This window comes from Rhinopithecus bieti, unplaced genomic scaffold, assembly GCF_001698545.2.
Source record: "Rhinopithecus bieti isolate Rb0 unplaced genomic scaffold, ASM169854v2 scaffold_4101, whole genome shotgun sequence".
Taxonomy (NCBI): domain Eukaryota; kingdom Metazoa; phylum Chordata; class Mammalia; order Primates; family Cercopithecidae; genus Rhinopithecus; species Rhinopithecus bieti.
The window spans coordinates 1,518,730-1,538,758 of record NW_016804458.1 but is presented as its reverse complement, the minus strand read 5'-3'; the positions used below and the strand labels follow the sequence as shown (position 1 = coordinate 1,538,758).

The following is a 20,029-nucleotide window of genomic DNA, read 5'->3' as shown; positions in this document are numbered from 1 at the left end:
TAAACAAATTTACAAGAAAAAAACAAACAACCCCATCAAAAAGTGGGCAAAGGATATGAATAGACACTTCTCAAAAGAAGACATTTATGCAGCCAACAGACACTTGAAAAAATGCTCATCATCACTAGCCATCAGAGAAATGCAAATCAAAACCACAATGAGATACCATCTCACACCAGTTAGAATGTCAATCATTAAAAAGTCAGGAAACAACAGGTGCTGGAGAGGATGTAGAGAAATAGGAATGCTTTTACATTGTTGGTGGGGGACTGTCAACTAGTTCAAACATTGTGGAAGACAGTGTGGCGATTCCTCAAGGATCTAGAACTAGAAATACCATGTGACCTAGCCATCCCATTACTGGGTATATACCCAAAGGATTATAAATCATGTTGCCATAAAGACACATGCACACATATGTTTATTGCGGCACTATTCACAATAGCAAAGACTTGGAACCAACCCAAATGTCCATCAGTGAGAGACTGGATTAAGAAAATGTGGCACATGTATATATATTCCATATATCATGGAATACTATGCAGCCATAAAAAAGGATGAAACCATCATTCTGAGCAAACTATCACAAGGACAGAAAACCAAACACTGCATGTTCTCACTCATAGGTGGGAATCAAACAATGAGAACACTTGGACACAGGGTGGGGAACATCATACACCGGGGCCTGTCGTGGGGTGCAGAGATAGCATTAGGAGATATACCTAATGTAAAGGATGAGTTAACAGATGCAGCACACCAACATGGTACATGTATACATATGTAACAAACCTGCATGTTGTGCACATGTACCCTAGAACTTAAAAGTATAATTAAAAAAAAGAAATTAAACAAACACTACAAAAAAATTAAAAAAAAAAAAAAAAAACAAAAAAAAAAAAAAAAAAAAAAAAAAAAAAAAAAAAAAAAACACAAGCTAAATTCCCTGAATGCGCTTGACAGTGGAATGAACACTGCAGAAGTACTGATGCCTCAAGATGGATCAACAGAAATGATTTAAACTGAACAAAGGAAAAAAAATTTCAGTAAACAGAAGTTTAGTAACATGAGATAACAGCACGTGTTCTAACATATGTAAAATTTGATTTTCAGAAGGAGAAGAGAAAAAAGATGAAGTAGAAAAAAAACATAAAAAATAAAAACCTTTGAAGAAATAGTGTGGCTGAGAATTTCCCAAATCTGGTACAAAACATGAACATAAAGATCCAAGAAGCTCAGCAAAACCCAGGTTAGGTAAATTCAAAGAAAATCACACATGTAATAAACTTCTAAAAACCAAAGCTAGGAAAATTTTAAAGAAGCAAGAGGAAAAAAACTTATTATATACACAAGAATAATGATAAGAATGATAGTCGACCTCTGAATAGAAACAATGGACGTTGTAAAACAATTGAACATCATCTTTAAAATGCTGCAGGGGAAAAATATCTATCAGCCTCAAATTCTAGATCCAGCAAAAGGAAAACAAAAATTCTTCAAAAGGTGATATTCCACACATTCAGTATATATATTATAATCAGAGCAATACTTTTAAAAAAGCATGCAGAGGCATACCTAAAAAGTATATAAGAAAATAAAAAGGACTGTTTTTTAAACACTTGATTAGAAAGCAGAAAAGGATGAGTAATTGAACAAATAGATAACAAATATCAAAATGACAGATTTAAAAACTATCAGATCAATAATTATAATTAAATACAGGGGTGGCTGGCAAGACAGCCAAATGGGAACAGCTCCGGTCTGCAGCTCCCAGCGAGATCAACACAGAAGGCAGGTGATTCCTGCGTTTCTAACTGAGGTACTCTGCTCATATCACTGGGACTGGTTAGGCAGTGGGTGCAGCCCACAGAGAGTGAGCCAAGGCAGGGTGAAGCATCACCTTACCTGGGAAGTACAAAGGGTCAGGGAACTCCCTCCCCTAGCCAAGGGAAGCCGTGAGGGACTGTGCTATAAGGAACAGTGCAATATGGCCCAAATACCATGCTTTTCCCAGGGTCTTCACAACCAGGAGACCAGGAGATTCCCTTGAATGCCTATACCACCAGGGCCCTGGGTTTCAAGCACAAAACTGGGCAGCCATTTGGGAAGACACCGAGCTAGCTGCAGGAGTTTTTCTTCATACTGGACTGCCAGCGAGAGATGACCACTCACTCCCCTGGAAATGGGGCTAAAGCCAGGGAGCCAAGTGGTTTAGCTCAGTGGATCTCACCCCGACAAAGCCCAGCAAGCTAAGATCCACTGGCTTGAAATTCTCACTGCCAGCACAGCAGTCTGAAGTTGACCTGGGATGCTTGAGCTTGGTGTGGGGAGGGGCGTCCACCATTACTGAGGCTTGAGTAGGCAGTTTTCCACTCACAGCCAGGAAGTTGGAACTGGGCGGAGCCCACCACAGTTTGGCAAAGCCAGACTGCCTCTCTAGATTACTCCTCTCTGGGCAGGGCATATAGGAAAGAAAGGCAGCAGCCCCAGTCAGGGGCTTATAGATAAAACTCCCATCACCCTGGGACAGAGCACCTGGGGGAAAAGGTGGCTGCCGGCACAGCTTCAGCAGACTTAAATGTCCCTGCCTGCCAGCTCTGAAGAGAGCAGCAGATTTCCCAGGACAGTGCTTGAGCTCTGCTAAGGGACAGACTGCCTCCTCAAGTGGGTCCCTAACCCCCGTGCCTCCTAACTGGGAGACACCTCCCAGCAGGGGTCGAGAGATACCTCACACAGGAGAGCTCTGGCGGGTGCCCGTCTGGGACAAAGCTTACAGAGGAGGGAACAGGAAGCAATCTTTACTGTTTTGCAGCCTCTGCTAGTGATACCCAAGCAAACAAGGTCTGGAGTGGACCTCCAGCAAACTCCAGCAGACTTGAAGCAGAGAGGCCTGACTGTTAGAAGGAAAACTAACAAACAGAAAGGAATAGCATCAACATCAACAAAAAGGATATCCACATGAAAACCCCATCCAAAGATCACCAACATCAAAGACCAAAGGTAGATAAATCCATAAAGACAAGGAAAGCCCGGCGCAAAAAGGCTGAAAACTCCAAAAACCAGAATTCCTCTTCTCCTCCAAAGGATTACAACTCCTTGCCAACAAGGGAACAAAACTGGACAGAGAATGAGTTTGACGAATTGACAGAAGTAGGCTTCAGAAGGTGGGAAATAACAAACTCCTCTGAACTAAAGGAGCATGTTCTAACCCAATGCAAGGAAGCTAAGAACCTTGATAAAAGGTTACAGGAACTGCTAACTAGAATAACCAGTTTAGAGAAGAACATAAATGACCTGATGGAGCTGAAAAACACAGCATGAGAACTTCGTGAAGCATACACAAGTAACAACAGCTGAATCGATCCAGCAGAAGAAAGGATAGCAGAGATTGAAGATCAACTTGATGAAATAAAGCATGAAGACAAGATTAGAGAAAAAATAATGAAAAGCAATGAACAAAGCCTCCAAGAAATTTGGGACTATGTGAAAAGACCAAACCTACATTTGATTGGTATACCTGAAAGTGACGGGGAGAATGGAACCAAGTTGGAAAACACTCTTCAGGATATTATCCAGAAGAACTTCCCCAACCTAGCAAGGCAGGCCAACATTCAAATTCAGGAAATACAGAGAACACCACAAAGATACTCCTCGAGAAGAGCAACTCCAAGACACATAATTGTCAGATTCACCAAAGTTGAAATGAAGGAAAAAATGTTAAGGGCAGCCAGAGAGAAAGGTCGGGTTACCCACAAAGGGAAGCTCATCAGACTAACAGCAGATCTCTCTGCAGAAACCCTACAAGCCAGAAGAGAGTAGGGGCCAATATTCAACATTCTTAAAGAAAAGAATTTTCAACCCAGAATTTCATATCCAGCCAAACTAAGCTTCATAAGCAAAGGAGAAATAAAATCCTTTACAGACAAGCAAATGCTGAGAGATTTTGTCACCACCAGGCCTGCCTTAAAAGAGCTCCTGAAGGAAGGACGAAATATGGAAAGGAAAAATGGGTACCAGCCACTGCAAAAAACATGCCAATTGTAAAGACCATTGACACTATGAAGAAACTGCATCAACTAACAGGCAAAATAACCAGCTAGCATCATAATGACAGGATCAAATTCACACATAACAATATTAACCTTTACTGTAAATGGGGCCCAACTAAAAGACACAGACTGGCAAATCGGATAAAGAGTCAAGACCCATAGGTGTGCTGTATTCAGGAGGCTCATCTCATGTGCAAAGGCACACATAGGCTCAAAATAAAGGGATGGAGGAATATTTACCAAGCAAATGAAAAGAAAAAAAAAAAAAAAAAAAGCAGGGATTGCAATACTAGTCTCTAATAAAACAGACTTTAAGCCAAAAAAGATCAAAAAAGACAAAGAAGGGCATTACATAATGGTAAAGGGATCAATGCAACAAGAAGGGCTGACTATCCTAAATATATATGCACCTGATACATGAGCACCCAGATTCATAAAGCAAGCCCTTAGAGACCTACAAAGAGACTTAGACTCCCACATAATAACAGTGGGAGGCTTTAACACCCTGCTGTCAATATTAAACAGATCAACAAGACAGAAAATTAACAAGGATATTCAGGACTTGAACTCAGCTCTGTACCAAGCAGAGCTAACAGACAGCTACAGAACTCTCCACCCCAAATCAACAGAATATATATTCTTCTCAGCACCACATCCCACTTATTCCAAAACTGACCACATAGTTGGAAGTTAAGCACTCCTCAGGAAATGCAAAAGAATGCAAATCATAACAAACAGCCTGTCACACCACAGTGCAATCCAATTAGAACTCAGGATTAAGAAACTCACTCAAAACTGCACAGCTACATGGAAACTGAACAACCTTCTCCTGAATAAAACAACCTTCTCCTGGGTAAATAACAAAATTAAGGCAGAAATAAATAAGTTCTTTGAAACCAATGAGAACAAAGACACAATGTACCAGATCTCTGGGACACAGCTAAAGCAGTGTTTAAAGGGAAATTTATAGCACTAAATGCCCACAGGAGAAAGCGGGAAATATCTAAAATCAACATTTTAACATCACAATTAAAAGAACTAGAGAAGCAAGAGCAAACACATTCAAATGCTAGCAGAAGGCAAGAAATAACTAAGATCAGAGCAGAACTGAAGGAGATAGAGACATGAAAAACCCTTCAAAAAAAAATCAATTAATCACGAATGGTGAGTAGCCATGGCAGGAGGGAGAGGCGCAGGGGAGGTTTTCCTGGTTTCGGACTCCAGCGGCCTGATGGTGAAATCCTCCCTACAGCGGACCCTCAATAGCCACTGCTTCCCCAGAGAGAAGGAAGGGGATAAACCCAGTGCCACCATCCAGGCCAGCCGCACCATGCCGCTTCTAAGCCTGCACAGCCACCCCCGCAGCAGCAGTGAGAGTTCCAGGCTCTCCCTCCGCTGCTGTAGTAACCCGGGTTTGGGTCTCGGTGGTGCTCCTGATGCCCCTCACCCACCCCTGAAGATCCCAGGTGGGCGAGGGAATAGTCAGAGGGATCACAATCTTTCAGCTAACTTATTCTACTCCGATGATTGGCTGAATGTAACAGAGGAACTAACCTCCAAGGACAAGATGAGGATTCTCAACCTCCAGTCCAGGCTCACAGACGCCAAACGCATTAACTGGCAAACAGTGCTGAGTGGAGGCAGCCTCTACATCGAGATCCCGCTGACGGCTGCCTGAGGGGAGCAAGGACAGCTTTGCAGCTCTCCTGAAATTCGCTGAGGAGCAGCTGCGAGCCGACCATGTCTTTCTTCATTTGCTTCCACAAGAACCACGAGGACAGAGCTGCCTTGCTCCGAACCTTCAGCTTTTTGGGCTTTGAGATTGTGAGACTGGGGCATCCCCTTGTCCCCAAGAGACCCGACGCTTGCTTCATGGCCTACACATTTGAGAGAGTCTTGGGGAGAGGAGGAGGCGTACCGCCGCCTGGGGGCTGGGCATCCGGCCCCTGGGGCCACCCCTTGTCAGCCTGGTGGGTGGAAATGAAGACTCACTCATCTCACCTGGGTTTGTCCACATGTTGTAATTGTGCAAATAAATGCCAACTCCAGATTAAAAAAAAAAAAATCAATTAAATCAATTAATCCAGGAGCTGTTTTTATGAAAAGATTAACAAAATAGACTGCTCTCCAGACTAATAGAGAGAAGAATCAAATAGACACAATAAAAAAAATGATAAAGGGGGTATCACCACTGATGACACAGAAATGCAAACTACCATCATATAATGAACTATATAATACTAAAAACACCTCTTTGCAAATAAACTACAAAATCTAAAAGAAATGGATAAATTCCTAGACACATACACCCTCCCAAAACCAAACCAGAAATAAGTCAAATCCCTGTATAGACCAGTAACAAGTTCGGAATTGAGGCAGTAATAGCCTACCAACCAAAAAAAGCTGAGGACCAGACAGTTCACAGCTGAATTCTATCAGCAGTACAAAGAGGAGCTGGTATCATTACTTCTGAAACTATTCCAAATAATAGAAAAAGAGGGCCTCCTACCTAACTTATTTTATGAAGCCAGCATCATCCTGATACCAAAGCCTGGCAGAGACACAACAAGAAAAGAAAATTTCAAGCCAATATCCCTGATGAACATCGATGTGAAAATCCTCAATAAAATACAAGCAAACTGAATCCAGCAGCACATGAAAAAGTTCAAGATCAAGTCGGCTTCATCCCTGGGATGCAAGGCTGGTTCAACATATGCAAATCAATAAACATAATCCATCATATAAACAGAAACAATGACGAAAACTACACGATTATCTCAATAGATGCAGAAAAGGCCTTCAATAAAATTCAACAGCCCTTCATGCTAAAACCTCTCAATAAACTAAATATTGATGGGACATATCTGAAAATAATAAGAGCTATTTATGACAAATCCACAGCCAATATCATACTGAATGGGCAAAAGCTGGAAGCATTCCCTTTGAAAACTGGCACAAGACGAGGATGCCCTCTCTCACCACTCCTATTCAACATAGTATTGGAAGTTCTGGCTAGGGCAATCAGGCAAGAGAAAGAAATACAGGGTATTCAAATAGGAAGAGAGGAAGTCAAATTGTCTCTGTCTGCAGATGATATTATTGTATGTTTGGAAAACCCCATTGTCTCAGCCCAAAGTCTCCTTAACCTGGTAAGCAACTTCAGCAAAGTCTCAGGATACAAAATCAACATGCAAAAATAACAAGCATTACTATATAGCAATAGTACAAACAGAGCCAAATCATGAGTGAATTCCCATTCACAATTGCTACAAAGAGAATAAAATACCTCAGAATACAACTTACAAGGGATGTGAAGGACCTCTTCAAGGAGAACTACAAACCACTGCTCAAGGAAATGAGAGGACACGAACAAATGGAAAAACATTACATGCTCATGGACAGGAAGAACCAATATTATGAAAATGGCCATACTGCCCAAAGTAATTTACCGATTCAATGCTATCCCCATCAAGCTACCATTGACTTTCTTCAAAGAAATAGAAAAAACTTCTTTAAAGTTCATATGAAACAAAAAAAAGAGCCTGCATAGCCAAGACAATACAAAGCAAAAAGAACAAAGCTGGAGGCATCATGGTACCTGACTTCAAACTATACTACAAGGATACAGTAACCCAAATAGCAGGGTACTGGTAACAAAACAGATATATAGACCAATGGAACAGAATAGAAGACTCAGAAATAATGCCACACATCTACAACCACCTGATCTTTGACAAACGTGACAAAAACAAGAAATGGGGAAAGGATTCCCTATTTAATAAATGGTGTTGAGAAAACTGACTAGCCATATGCAGAAAACTGAAACTGCACCCCTTCCTTACACCTTATACAAAAATTAACTCAAGATGGATTAAAGACTTACACATAAGACCTAAAACCATAAAAACCCTAGAAGAAAACCTAGGCAATACCATTCAGGACACAGGCATGGGCAAAGACTTCATGACTAAACACCAAAAGCAATGGCAATAAAAGCCAAAATTGACAAATGGGATCTAATTAAACTAAAGAGCTTCTGCAGAGCAAGAGAAACTATCATCAGAGTGAACAGGCAACCTACAGAATGGGAGAAAATTTTTGCAATCTATCCACTGGACAAAGGGCTAATATCCAGAATCTACAAGGAACTTAAATTTACAAGAAAAAAACAACCCCATCAAAAAGTGGGCAAAGGATATGAACAGACACTTCTCTAAGAAGACATTTATGCAGCCAATAGACATATGAAAAAAAGCTCATCATCACTAGTATTAGAGAAATGAAAATTAAAACCACAATGAGATACCATCTCACACCAGTTAGAATGGTGATCATTAAAAAGTCAGGAAACAATAGATGCTGGAGAGGATGTGGAGAAATAGGAATTCTTTTACACTGTTGGTGGGAGTGTAAATTAGTTCAACCATTGTGGAAGACAGTGTGGCAATTCTTCAAGGCTCTAGAACCAGAAATACCATTTGACCCAGCGATCCCATTACTGGGTGTATACCCAAAGCATTATAAATTATTCTACTATAAAGACACATGCACATGCATGTTTACTGAGGCACTATTCACAATAACAAAGACTTGGAACCAACCCAAATGCCCATAAATGATAGACTGGAGAAAGAAAATGTGGCAGTTATATGCCATGTAATAGCATGCAGCTATAAAAAAGGATGAGTTCATGTCCTTTGCAGCGACATGGATGAAGCTGGAAACCATCATTCTCAACAAACTAACACAGGAACAGAAAACCAAACCCTGCATGTTCTCACTCATAAGTGGAAGCTGAACAATGAGAACACATGGACACAGGGAGGGGAACATCACACACTGGGCCTGTCGGGGGGTGGGGGGTTAGTGGGGACATAGCATTAGAAGAAATACCTAAAGTAGATGCCAGGTTGATGGGTACAGCAAATCACCATGGCACGTGTATACCTGTGTAACAAACCTTTACTTTCTGCATATGTATTCCAGAACTTAAAGTATAATTTAAAAAAATAATTAAATACAAGTGAATACTAAGTAAAAGGAGTGGACTGCTGGACTAGAAGATTCAAATATATGACGTCTGCACAAACCACTTTAAATATAAAGCCACGGATACATTGAAAGTAAAATATGAATAAAGTTATACCATGCAAATGGTAAGCATAAGAACACTGGTGTGGCTACATTAACCTCAGACAAAACAGACTTCAGGATATGAGGGACATTTCATAAAGGGAAAAGGTCATTATCAGGAAGACATGAAGTCCTAAATGTATACCCACAACATTTAAAATACATGAAGCAAAACTCAACAGAACCAAAGGAGAAACAGGCAAGGGGCACAATGATAGATGAAATTATTAACACTATTTTCTCAGTAATTCATAGGAAAAATGGGGGAAAACAATAAGCATGCAGAAGATCTTAACAACACTATCAACCAGCTAGACTACATTGACATTAATACATTACCTCCAATGCAGAATACACAAGGTATACAAGTACCTATGGACAGTTAACATAGACTATATACATACATACATTTTCATGTGTGTGTATACATATATCGCACTGAGCAAGAGAAGCAAATTTCAAAACTGATGGAAAGACGTTTTTAGCTATTTTCTTAAAATGGCAATAAAATTACATCACCTAAGATCTTCTATTCATCTAATGTAAAAAAGGTCATTCCACAATCTATAAATGCTAAAGATATTTTCTGGAAACTATGACTCACATTATACAGGATGTCCCACAGAAATAATCAACATAATGCACTTATTATAGCAATGTATTAATAAGCCAAATTAATCAGCTACCAAATTGTGCTATATTTCAGCTTCAGTAGAGACAAAGTTCATAAAAGTACTTCAGAATACTATTAGCTTGTGATACTATTTCTCATTAAAATCTATTTTTGAGACAGACTTGAAATGTAGCAAAAAATACTACATATACAAAATAAATATTCAAAGGGAAATATATAACCATGATGTCTTCTACATAAATATTTTGCAATAAATTATGTTCAATGTGACTCATGTTTTCTGAGAATACAATCCAAGATTACTATTTATTATGTACAAATATAGCACAATTATGTACAAATATTGCACAACAGAACATACTGTACATTTATTTTTGCAAATACCCCATTTAAAAAATTCAATACACGGAATGCCATGAGGCCTGAAGGCCCATCATCGTCCAAGAAGCTATCAGCAGTATGGCCATAGCTGTGTTTTCCATGGTCACTGACTGAAACATAAACTCCTATTGTCTTCTATACCTTTAATCACTACAGCAACATGCTGTGCTGCTTCTTTACCCAATCCCAAATTCCTCCTGTCCTTCATAACCCCTGTTAGTTCTCTGTAATTCCTATTCAATGATATAAAAACTCCCAAATAACATCCATCCTCCCAAGTCACTGAAAGGGATCTGGCCCTAAATTTCCTATCTTATGCAAATTTTGATTCTCCCCCAAGCCACATCTTCTCTGAAACAGAAGCTGCATTTTCTGCCATACTTCAAGTACTTCAGTGGTTAGACAAATAAATTAATATTCTCTTCATTCCCCCATATGTCTTCGAAATTGTGTTTCTCCATTTTCCTGAGAAAACCCATTCTCCTTTGATATTTGTATCATTTGGTCCTATTAAAGATAGTTATCTAACCAACTCTGATCACTCCTGACTCAATATTCCTCTCCATCCCAGTCCCAAGGTATATTTATAACTACATAGAAGAGCCATTGAACATCCACCCCCACAGACCTTTGATTCTCTCATCTTCTATGCCTTTCTCCAAAACACTTGCCACCTATTTCTATGGCCATATCCTCATCGCACAAACTACTCCATCCACAAACTACTCTGAAATCGCTAATTTCCTATCTCCAGTCTCAACATTTCTCCCGAAAACTAGATAAATTTCTCCAACTAATCTTCAGTATCTTCACCTGGATATTTTGTGCGTACCTGAAACTCAACGATTTAAACTGGTCACCCCTCCCACAAGGAGTGCAGTAGGCTTAAGCAGATTCCAGCTGAGAAGCTGTAAGAATCTGCGTGTTCTAGGGTTGGGACGCTAGGCCCCAGTGGCCTGGATTTTCTAGTGGGATCTTATGATCCATGGGTTGCACAGTTCTGTGGAAAAAGCAGTTTCCCCTTCTGGGTAGCGTGCTCATTCACTGCAGTCCCTTTGCTGGGGGGAGGGGGTTCTCCTTTCCCGTGTAGCTCTCAGGCGCTACACTATTCTTCCTTCTGTCCATGGGTCACGCCAGCCTTCTTGTCAAGTTTGATGAGAGAACATGGATACCTTGGTTGCCAGTGAAGGATTCACACGCTTATTATGTTTTTTTCCGATGGGAGCCTCTAATCCCCGCTGTATCTAGTCAGCCATCTTGGCCGCATCACTCCTATTATTTTTACCTCCTTTCCTTTTCTTAATGAATTGGATTGAAACATCAGAATACAGTTATTTAATATAGAACCTTACATGTTTCTGACTATAACAGGTATGCCTAGAGTATTTCCCCATTATAGTGTTTATAATCTGCATTTTATTAGGAATTTTTAAAAAGAAATTATACCTTTGCTATATCTTTCAAGATAATATTCTTTTGTCTACTTACTGATGTGATGAATGATATTAGTAGATCTGTTATTACCGATCCCTAATTTCCTTCCTAAAATAAATCTTACTCAGCATATTATTATTTTACTATATAGTTATCAGTCAAATTTCTCCATATTTTCTCTTTTAGTTTATGTCTTTTCTGCCTTGCTTGTGAAAGCACTGCCCATCCCAAGATTTTAAAAAGCTAAAAACTTCCACAAATGGCATAATAAACACTGTAACAAAAAATATATTTTCAGACTAGGAAAAATTATATAACATATCAATAGACAAAGGATCAAAATTTCTCATATACCACTTCGATAATAAAACCAAACTAAAAAAGGAAAAGATTATAAACAGGAAATTCACGGAAGAATACACATGCTATATAAATAGAAAAACCAATTGTTTTTCCTTCTCATTCACACTCAACACAGAATACTTCACCTCTGGTTACCAAAATGTGGGAGGGTTCCCACTTCCCACACTGACAAGTTTAACACCAGCTGGGTATCCTACAGTTTAATCCAATCCTGATAATATATCCCTGGAGTTAGCATCAAATCTCGTGTTAAGGACTCAATCCCTCAAGATTGCCTCCACTTTAGATATCAATCAAAAGCCTAGATTGTGACCAGTGCTTCTGTCTGACCAGCTATATATTGCCAGGGTGGGGAGTGGTGGGAACATGACCCTCTCCTCAGGTTTAATTTGCTAGAGCAACTCACATGACTCAGGGAAACACATTTACAAGTTGATTAATAAATAATATAATAAAAGACAAATGAAGAGCTACACAAGGCAAAGTATTTGGGAAGGGGTGTGAAGCTTCCATGCCCTCTTGGGGGCAGGCCACCCTCCCAACACCACATTTCCCATACCCTAGAAGCTCTCTGAACCCTGCAGCTTCGGGATTTGTATAAAGGCTTCATCACATAGTCATTGAGATTATTAACTCAATCTCTAGCCCCTTCCCCCTTCCTACAAGAAAGGAGTTAGAACCGAAAGTTCCGAGCTTCTAATCATGGCTTAGTCTTTCTGGCAGCCAGTCCCTATCCAGGAGCCCACCAAGAGTCATTTTATTAGAACAAAGAGAGTCCTATCACCTAAGAGGTTCCAAGGAATTAGCAGCTCTTTGTCAGAAGCCAGGATAAAAGCTCAGTTATTAGAACCAGAAATACATATAGAACCCCTATCACTCAAGAAATTAAAAAGGTTTTAGGAGCTGTGTGCCAAAAACTAGGGGTAGAGACCTATATCTATCTCTTATTATTTCTCACACATACTCATACACAAGCATGTATATTATTAATTTGAAGAAAAAATAAGATGATAACCCACCCACTGTGTTAGTCATTCACTCTCACACACTGCTGGAGAAACAGGTGTTAGCATTCACTCTCACATACTGTTGAAGGAACTATACATTCATATTATCTTTTGGGAGGTTATTTTTGCATCTTTAACCAAACATTTCACTCTAAACCTTCAAAAATTATAAATTCCCCTCTGAAGAACTTCTCCTACAGATTACTGATGTTCCCATAGAAAGTACCGCTTCACTACAGCACTGTTAACTAGCGCAACATCGGAGCCAACCTAAATATCTACAAATGAAGAATGGCTTAATAAATTAACATTGTAATACCATGCAGCTATTTGAAAAAGAGAGATTTAAACATAATGGCCTAGAAAGAGTTCCATGATGAAGTGAAAAAAACTGAATAAAACTTTTGTCATGTAAATATATAAATATAAGTAAGATATAAAACGATTTGCACCACGCTGTTAAAAGTAATTACCACTGGAGATGAGCCTGGAAGAGCTTAGGGTTGAATTTTCAACATTTACTTTACATATATATCTTTTTTTAATAAGGATATGGATGATTTTTAAATTTTCTCTTGGATTTTCTGTTTTTTTAATTCTTTTAAATTAAATAATTTGGTGTCTTTAATTTGCTAAAGATTTACGTAAGATTTCTATATGTCTAGTCTTAAGTGAGATCAGTCTGTAGGGTTTTGTGGGGAAGGGGGCCTGTAGCTTTGTCCTGCTTTGAATACCAAAGTTACACCTTGAAAAAATTGAAAAATTGATAGTCTTTCTCGGGTTTTCTGGTTCATCAAAGCTCTGAACAAAATAAGACATCATTTCATTTTCAACAAGCCTCTTTAGGAACCTAATTGTAGTCTATCTGCATGTTGCCCTCTTTTGCAAGGGTAGTTCTTTGAACAACTTCTTCTACACTGTCCATAGGCTGTGGTAGTCTGCATATCCAGGAGCTTCCCTTCTGCCTAAAGTAAGGTCAGCCTTTTCATATCTGGCTATAAACTTATTTTTCAGAGAAGTTTTACTTACTCTACTGTTCATGTCTTCAATTTCCTTTGCTCGTTGAATTCTCCTCATTTCTAAGACCTGCTTTCTTTTCTTTTGCAACCATGCTTTAAATACTATGTCATTCTCTCTCTTTTTTTCTTTCTCTTCTTCTATTTTTCGTTGCTCTTCCTAGTAAAAGAATATGAAAAGACATTACTAAAAGATTAATAAAATTGTATGAATTATCAGAGTAGAGAGATATATTTTGAGATCTGAAATTAGGATTCCCTGATCCTGAAATTTTCCATCAGAAAATTGGTCCTTCTAGGCCAGACGCAGTGGCTCCTGCCTGTAATCCCAGCACTTTGGAGGGCCGAGGCAGGCAGATCACTTGAGGTCAGGAGTTTGAGACCAGCCTGGCCCACATGGTGAAACCCCATCTCTACCCAAAATACAAACATTAGCTGGGCTAATTTAACAAGTTCATAGTTAAATTTTCTTCAAATAATGGAATTCTAAGTGTTTTCCTTACATTTTGACAATATAGCAAGACTTTCTAATTCCTTTTGATTGAACAGAAAGAAGAGAGGAAAGGAAAAATTCTACCAAACAGTGTAAAATATATTTGAGAATATCTATATACTATTTTCTGAGCCCTAAAGTAGCCTATATTATAGAAAATATAAATGAATTTATTAAAGATTAAATTTTACATTATTTATACATTTCCATTTCACACAAAGGACTTTGGATGCTTTGCATGAATACAGTATGACAAAAGATGATTATCTTTCCAAGGGGAACATTCAGGTATATTACACAGAAGCTAACAGCCAAAGCACTGATCGTTAACGGAGTTGCCAAAGAGAACACTGAAATGATGCACTTAGGTTAGAGAGACAGAGTATAGCAACCCAACCCAGAAAATGTGTGCATAAAAAAGCAAAGCCTTCCCCTGAAACCAACTAAAACATGTTAAAAGTCTTAGTACTTGAAGACCATGTCTTGAGCCAACTTAGTTATAGGATACCGACACGACAAAAGTGTATTTCAGAACAAAGAGTATGACAGTCAGAAAAGAGAATCAAAATGAAAACAGAATTATCCATCCTTCACACTAAAGACTAACATCAGTTCATTAATAAAAATGCAGTGACAACTATATAAAATCACCGGTATAACTTTTGTAAAAATATATACACATACCTACACATCTGTGTACAGCAAACATATTGATGTCATTCTCAAAAAATTATTTTGTATTGTCACCAAATTCTTATACTTTTAAGTGTTGTTTTATACCTGAATCAAGTAAACTTAGTTTGACTATTACAGCTGTTAGTGACCAAGTTAGCGAAGCTCTATAAGCATGCACCCTTTTAGGTTCTTATCTGAGTGTGCTAGAGGTTAAACGTTCTTACAAAGTCATTTTTCACTTTTTTTTTTTTTTTTTTTTTTTGCTAATGCAATTCCTGATTTAAATGCCAGAGATTTCCCTGATAATTTCCCATATAAAGTAGATAACACACCATTTCTCAAGGGTACCAGAGAACTGGAAATTTTTATTCCAGTTTGCTACTAACAAATACAGATATACCTTGGTAAAGTTATTTTAACTTTCCAAGATTTTCGTATCTGCAAAATGATCTGCAAGGTCACTTCTAGTGTATTATCTGCTGAACTTTGTATTTAGAATTAGACATTTTGTATGGCTCAGCTTAATACCATTAGGTTTCCAGTAAAACAAAGAATTGGAGCACTGATATAAATAATTCCGAGAAAACTCACCAGTTTAAGTCCTGGAATTCTCAATTATAAGATACATAGCGTTTCACATAAGAACAAATATGAAAAACAAAAAAATTAATTTCTATAAGGCATTTTGGAGACCTTTCATTAAGAATGTTAGGATATATTCTTAATCTGAAACTAAAATCCTGGAAGTAAAAGAACTGTAGGCATAGAACATAATATGAAACACATGCAAGTAAAAGAATTACAGTCCAAGTCTTCCTGTTGCCTCCTAAACCTCTATACTTTGTGCCTTCATTTTTCCATCTGACATTTTATTTTTCCTATCATATCAAGATAACTTTCAGCAGTCACTTAACGTCTCGTGAGTCTCACCTTTAAAATGAAAGGATCAGATGAAGTCATCACTGAGTTCTCCGCTAAAACAGATCAGTCTACTATTCTTTGTGATCCTTACAAGGACCAAAGTAATCACCATGTTCACTCCATAAATACACATTTTTAATAATCAATCTAACAATAGATAAAGAAATCAAAAGAAGTCTTCAGTGGTTTGAACAACTGTTTTAATTCCCACTGCATTTATAAAACAGTAAAATATGCTCTACTTTTAATATAATGCCCACTTAGGTTCTCACCTCTCTTTTCAGCTTTTCTCTCTTTTGTTCTAGTTGTTTTTGTAGTTCTTTCTGTCGAGGGGAAAGACAGTATGTTGAAGTCACTGGTGAGATATGTGCAGACTGTGTCCTGTGATTATATTTCCCATTTCCTTTACTTCGATCTGAGTTGGCAGCAGAGCTTGGACAAGTCTTGCGGTTGAGTGGTGGCTGAGGGATATAAACCAGTGGCTCTCCTGTTGATGAGTGAGTAACAGCATGAATCTTTGCTGCAGAATCTTCTTTCTTGGTGTCACTGACAGAGGAGTTGGAAGATCTGAGTAACAAGTGCTGAGGGTCATTTTCTGTACTATTTGCATTATTAATGGGAGGCAAAAACCCCTGACTCGCAATGTCTTGTAAATTCAGAAGTTCAAATTTTCCATCTCTTTCTACCAGTATTGTCCTATCCTTGTTTTCTTCACAACTTGCATTAGTAAGTGACAGGAGCACATTTTCTTGTCCAAAATCATTGGAAATACATAACTGTGACAGTTTCCCAAACATACTCCTTTCGTTTTCAAAATAATTTTTAGAAGTATTAGTGTCTTCTAGTGGAGGAACTTCCAAATCAACTAATTTGTCCTTGAACTTAAGTTTTCGCTCCCTTTTATCATTCACGGGTTCTTGATTCTGTAGAAGCTTGTTAGCTTGTACAATTTTCTCCATAATATATCTCCTTACTTCCTCATCCTCTTCCTCCTCCAAGTCTTTCTGGCTTTCTAGTTTGGATTCCTGGAAAGAGTTTTCGCTATCTGAATCTGATATGGGATCCAAAGATTGAATACCTGGTACAGAAATTATGTCATTTCTTCTTGGTGAGGCCTCATCCTGCAAAGATTTGTCAGGATCAGAATGCTGTTTGTTGTGCTCTATTACTATTCCACTCTCTTTTAAGTCTTGGTTAATATTCTCCTCCTTCTCACAAGCCATCTAAAACAAGATATTTTCAGTCAAAATTGAGATTCTTCATTTATCAGTAGACATACAAAATGGGATTTTCCTGTTCATGTAATTTATTTTATGAATGGGAAAACTTAAATGTTTATTGCTCATAATTTGCTCATAACATTCTAATTCATACTTACGAGTATTCAAGGGAAATACATGTGACAGCAATGCAGGAAAAATTCAACTTTAAATTTGAATTTGATGTTGATTTTTAAACATTTGTATGCTAATGTATCTAACTACAAATAACAATATTAGCATTCCTTCCTCTATAAAATTTTCCTCTTTTACATTTTCAGAAAACAATTTTCAAAATGTTTCCTCCTTGTAATATTTGCATTCTTCAATCAAATATCTTTCTCCCCAGACCATTTCAAGGACGAATTATTTGGTCAAGTCCTAATCACTTGAGGTTCTTTTAATCTCTTCAGACTATTATTGTCACTATAATCTGCAGGACCTATCTACATTCCAGGTCAATTTTTACCTCTAGATCAGATTTTCCTTCTTCAACTATACTCAGAAATTCCAGTAATCCATGCTAACCACCATCAGATAACTTGGCATTACATTAAAAATAATTAATTCCACATGAACCATAAACCAGTATCAGTGCAGCACAAAACTCCACTCCACTTCTGCTATATCTAACTAAAAGCGTATATATATATATAAATATATAGTATATAAATGTATATAATTGTACATATTATACATAAATATATAATAGATATAATATATAAAGGTATGTAATATAAATATTATATATACATTTTTTTCTCTTTGTCAAAGTTCTCTCCCTCCTAAAGCAGTCCTATGGGAGTTACTACTCTCTTCAACCCCTTAAAATCACTTTCCTCCTTCACTTGCTCATAGGTCATCCTGTGCGACAGTGAAGGTCATCTTGTCTGATAGTCAGACAAGCAAATAAACCTAGCCCATTAAAATGACTGCCAATTAACTGTGATTTAACTAAGATCTCTGTATCACAATTGTTCATTTTAGCCTTCTCTAGTTCATTTTTTTATTTTTCCAGTATCATGAGGATGGCAGATCTCTGGTTCATTCTTATAGTCTCTGTTTCTAAACTCTCCTTTGGCTTTTATTTCTTTTCTTTTGAAAACCTACTTTTTACAAATCTTCCCCTAACCCTCTTACGTATCTCTAGCTCAGTCATACCCTTTTCTCAAAAGCCTCAAAAGAAGAGGTTATTACAATCATCCACTGGAATGTGTAAGATTCATAACAGCACTTTTATTTTATCCCAGCTATATATATCCCTAGCACCTAGAACAGCCTCTGATATATGATAGGTGATCATTAATACTTGCTGAATTAGAAAATGGAACAATAAATCATTCCTATTACCACTCTAATTCTATCACACTGTGCTTTGGATCTCACACCCTTCCAATCTTGAGAAACTGGTTCAACTTTACCATTCTGGGTATCTGCCTCTACTCATTCTGCTTATTTTTCTGTTAGGATGCATAAAACTCCCATTTAAAAGCCATCTTAGAAAAATCTTTACTTTTGACTCTGTTTCCATCTTCAAATATTGTGTATCCCATTTGTCTTTTCCATTATATTCAAAGTAAAATGGAACTAAGAAATCTGTAATATAAAACCTGCATTTCCTCACAGTCTTTTCCTTAACACCTTTAAAACTGGCTTCTGCTATAATAACTCTGATCATTATCCCTCTGAAGTTCACCTATTTATATCCCAGTGCTATTCCTTTTCCTACTTATTGATACTAACTTACATATACACATATATATACGCACATACATATGCATATATACATATATGTTTTATAGAAATACATATACACATTATACATATGTAAAGAGAAAGAAATAACCTATCTTGATGCAGGAACTGGTTAATTTTCCTGGAGTTCCTTTTTACATCTCTGATAAATAGTATATGACCATGCTTAATGGATCCACTTTTCCTAGAAGTATTCCTGTGACTCAGACTTTGACCCTTTACTTTTTTCTCTATATTCACTGCCAAGAAGACCTAATTCAGTCTTAAAGTTTTAAATATTAGCTAAAAGGTCATGTGTTTAGAGGATTTGCTTTATTTTTCATTTATTTTAATAGCATAACCCCATGCTTTTACCCAAGTTCACAGAAAGTAGGAATTAACTGTATTTTTTACTTTCAATGCAATAAATCATGATTTTAATATTTATTTATATTACTTAAATTATAATTTTATAATGGTCATTTTAGTTTTATTAAATGCTAGTGTAATAACTGTTCTCTCACTAATACTTGTTGAATTAGAAAATGAAACAATAAATCATCTGCCTATGCCTTAGGATACAACATTTAAGCAACCTATGCCTCATTTTTCTTATCTTTAAGATGAGGATAATAGTAATTTACCCAATGTAGATCAAAGAAATTTTGTGATGTTTAGATGAGATAATAATGTGAAAACCTTAAAGAATTGCAAAGCACTTTGTAATATAATTATTATGAATGCTGTTGGCAACATATACCTCTATTATGCTGGCATCACTTTTTTCATTTTCATTAATTAACCACTCCAGGTCCTTTTCAAAGTCATCTTCGTATTCTTCACTTTTTTTGGAATCAGTATCTTTAATTTCATTCATTTTCTGTTTGTGAAGAAAATACGCTATAAGATTTTAAAAGATAAGGTATATGTTAT

At 37.4% G+C, this 20,029-nt stretch overlaps 1 protein-coding gene and 1 pseudogene across 7 annotated transcripts in view; one reads left to right on the top strand and one right to left on the bottom strand.

Annotated features, from left to right (window-relative positions):
* The window catches only part of CCDC181 (coiled-coil domain containing 181), an 89,083-nt gene that overhangs the window by 29,880 nt on the left and 39,174 nt on the right, over positions 1–20,029 (bottom strand). For 5 of the 7 annotated variants that reach the window (XM_017868457.1, XM_017868452.1, XM_017868451.1 and 2 more), the window contains exons 2-4: positions 19,857–19,976; positions 16,376–17,326; positions 14,028–14,174 (exon numbers count right to left, since the gene is read on the bottom strand). In XM_017868457.1, the coding sequence (XP_017723946.1) occupies positions 14,028–14,174; positions 16,376–17,326; positions 19,857–19,976 (1,218 nt within the window). Of the gene's footprint in view, positions 1–14,027; positions 14,175–16,375; positions 17,327–19,856; positions 19,997–20,029 lie in introns of all 7 variants that reach the window. The other 2 variants (XM_017868454.1, XM_017868456.1) reach the window with 1 other exon arrangement.
* Positions 5,278–6,119, top strand: LOC108527256 (ornithine decarboxylase antizyme 1 pseudogene; annotated as a pseudogene).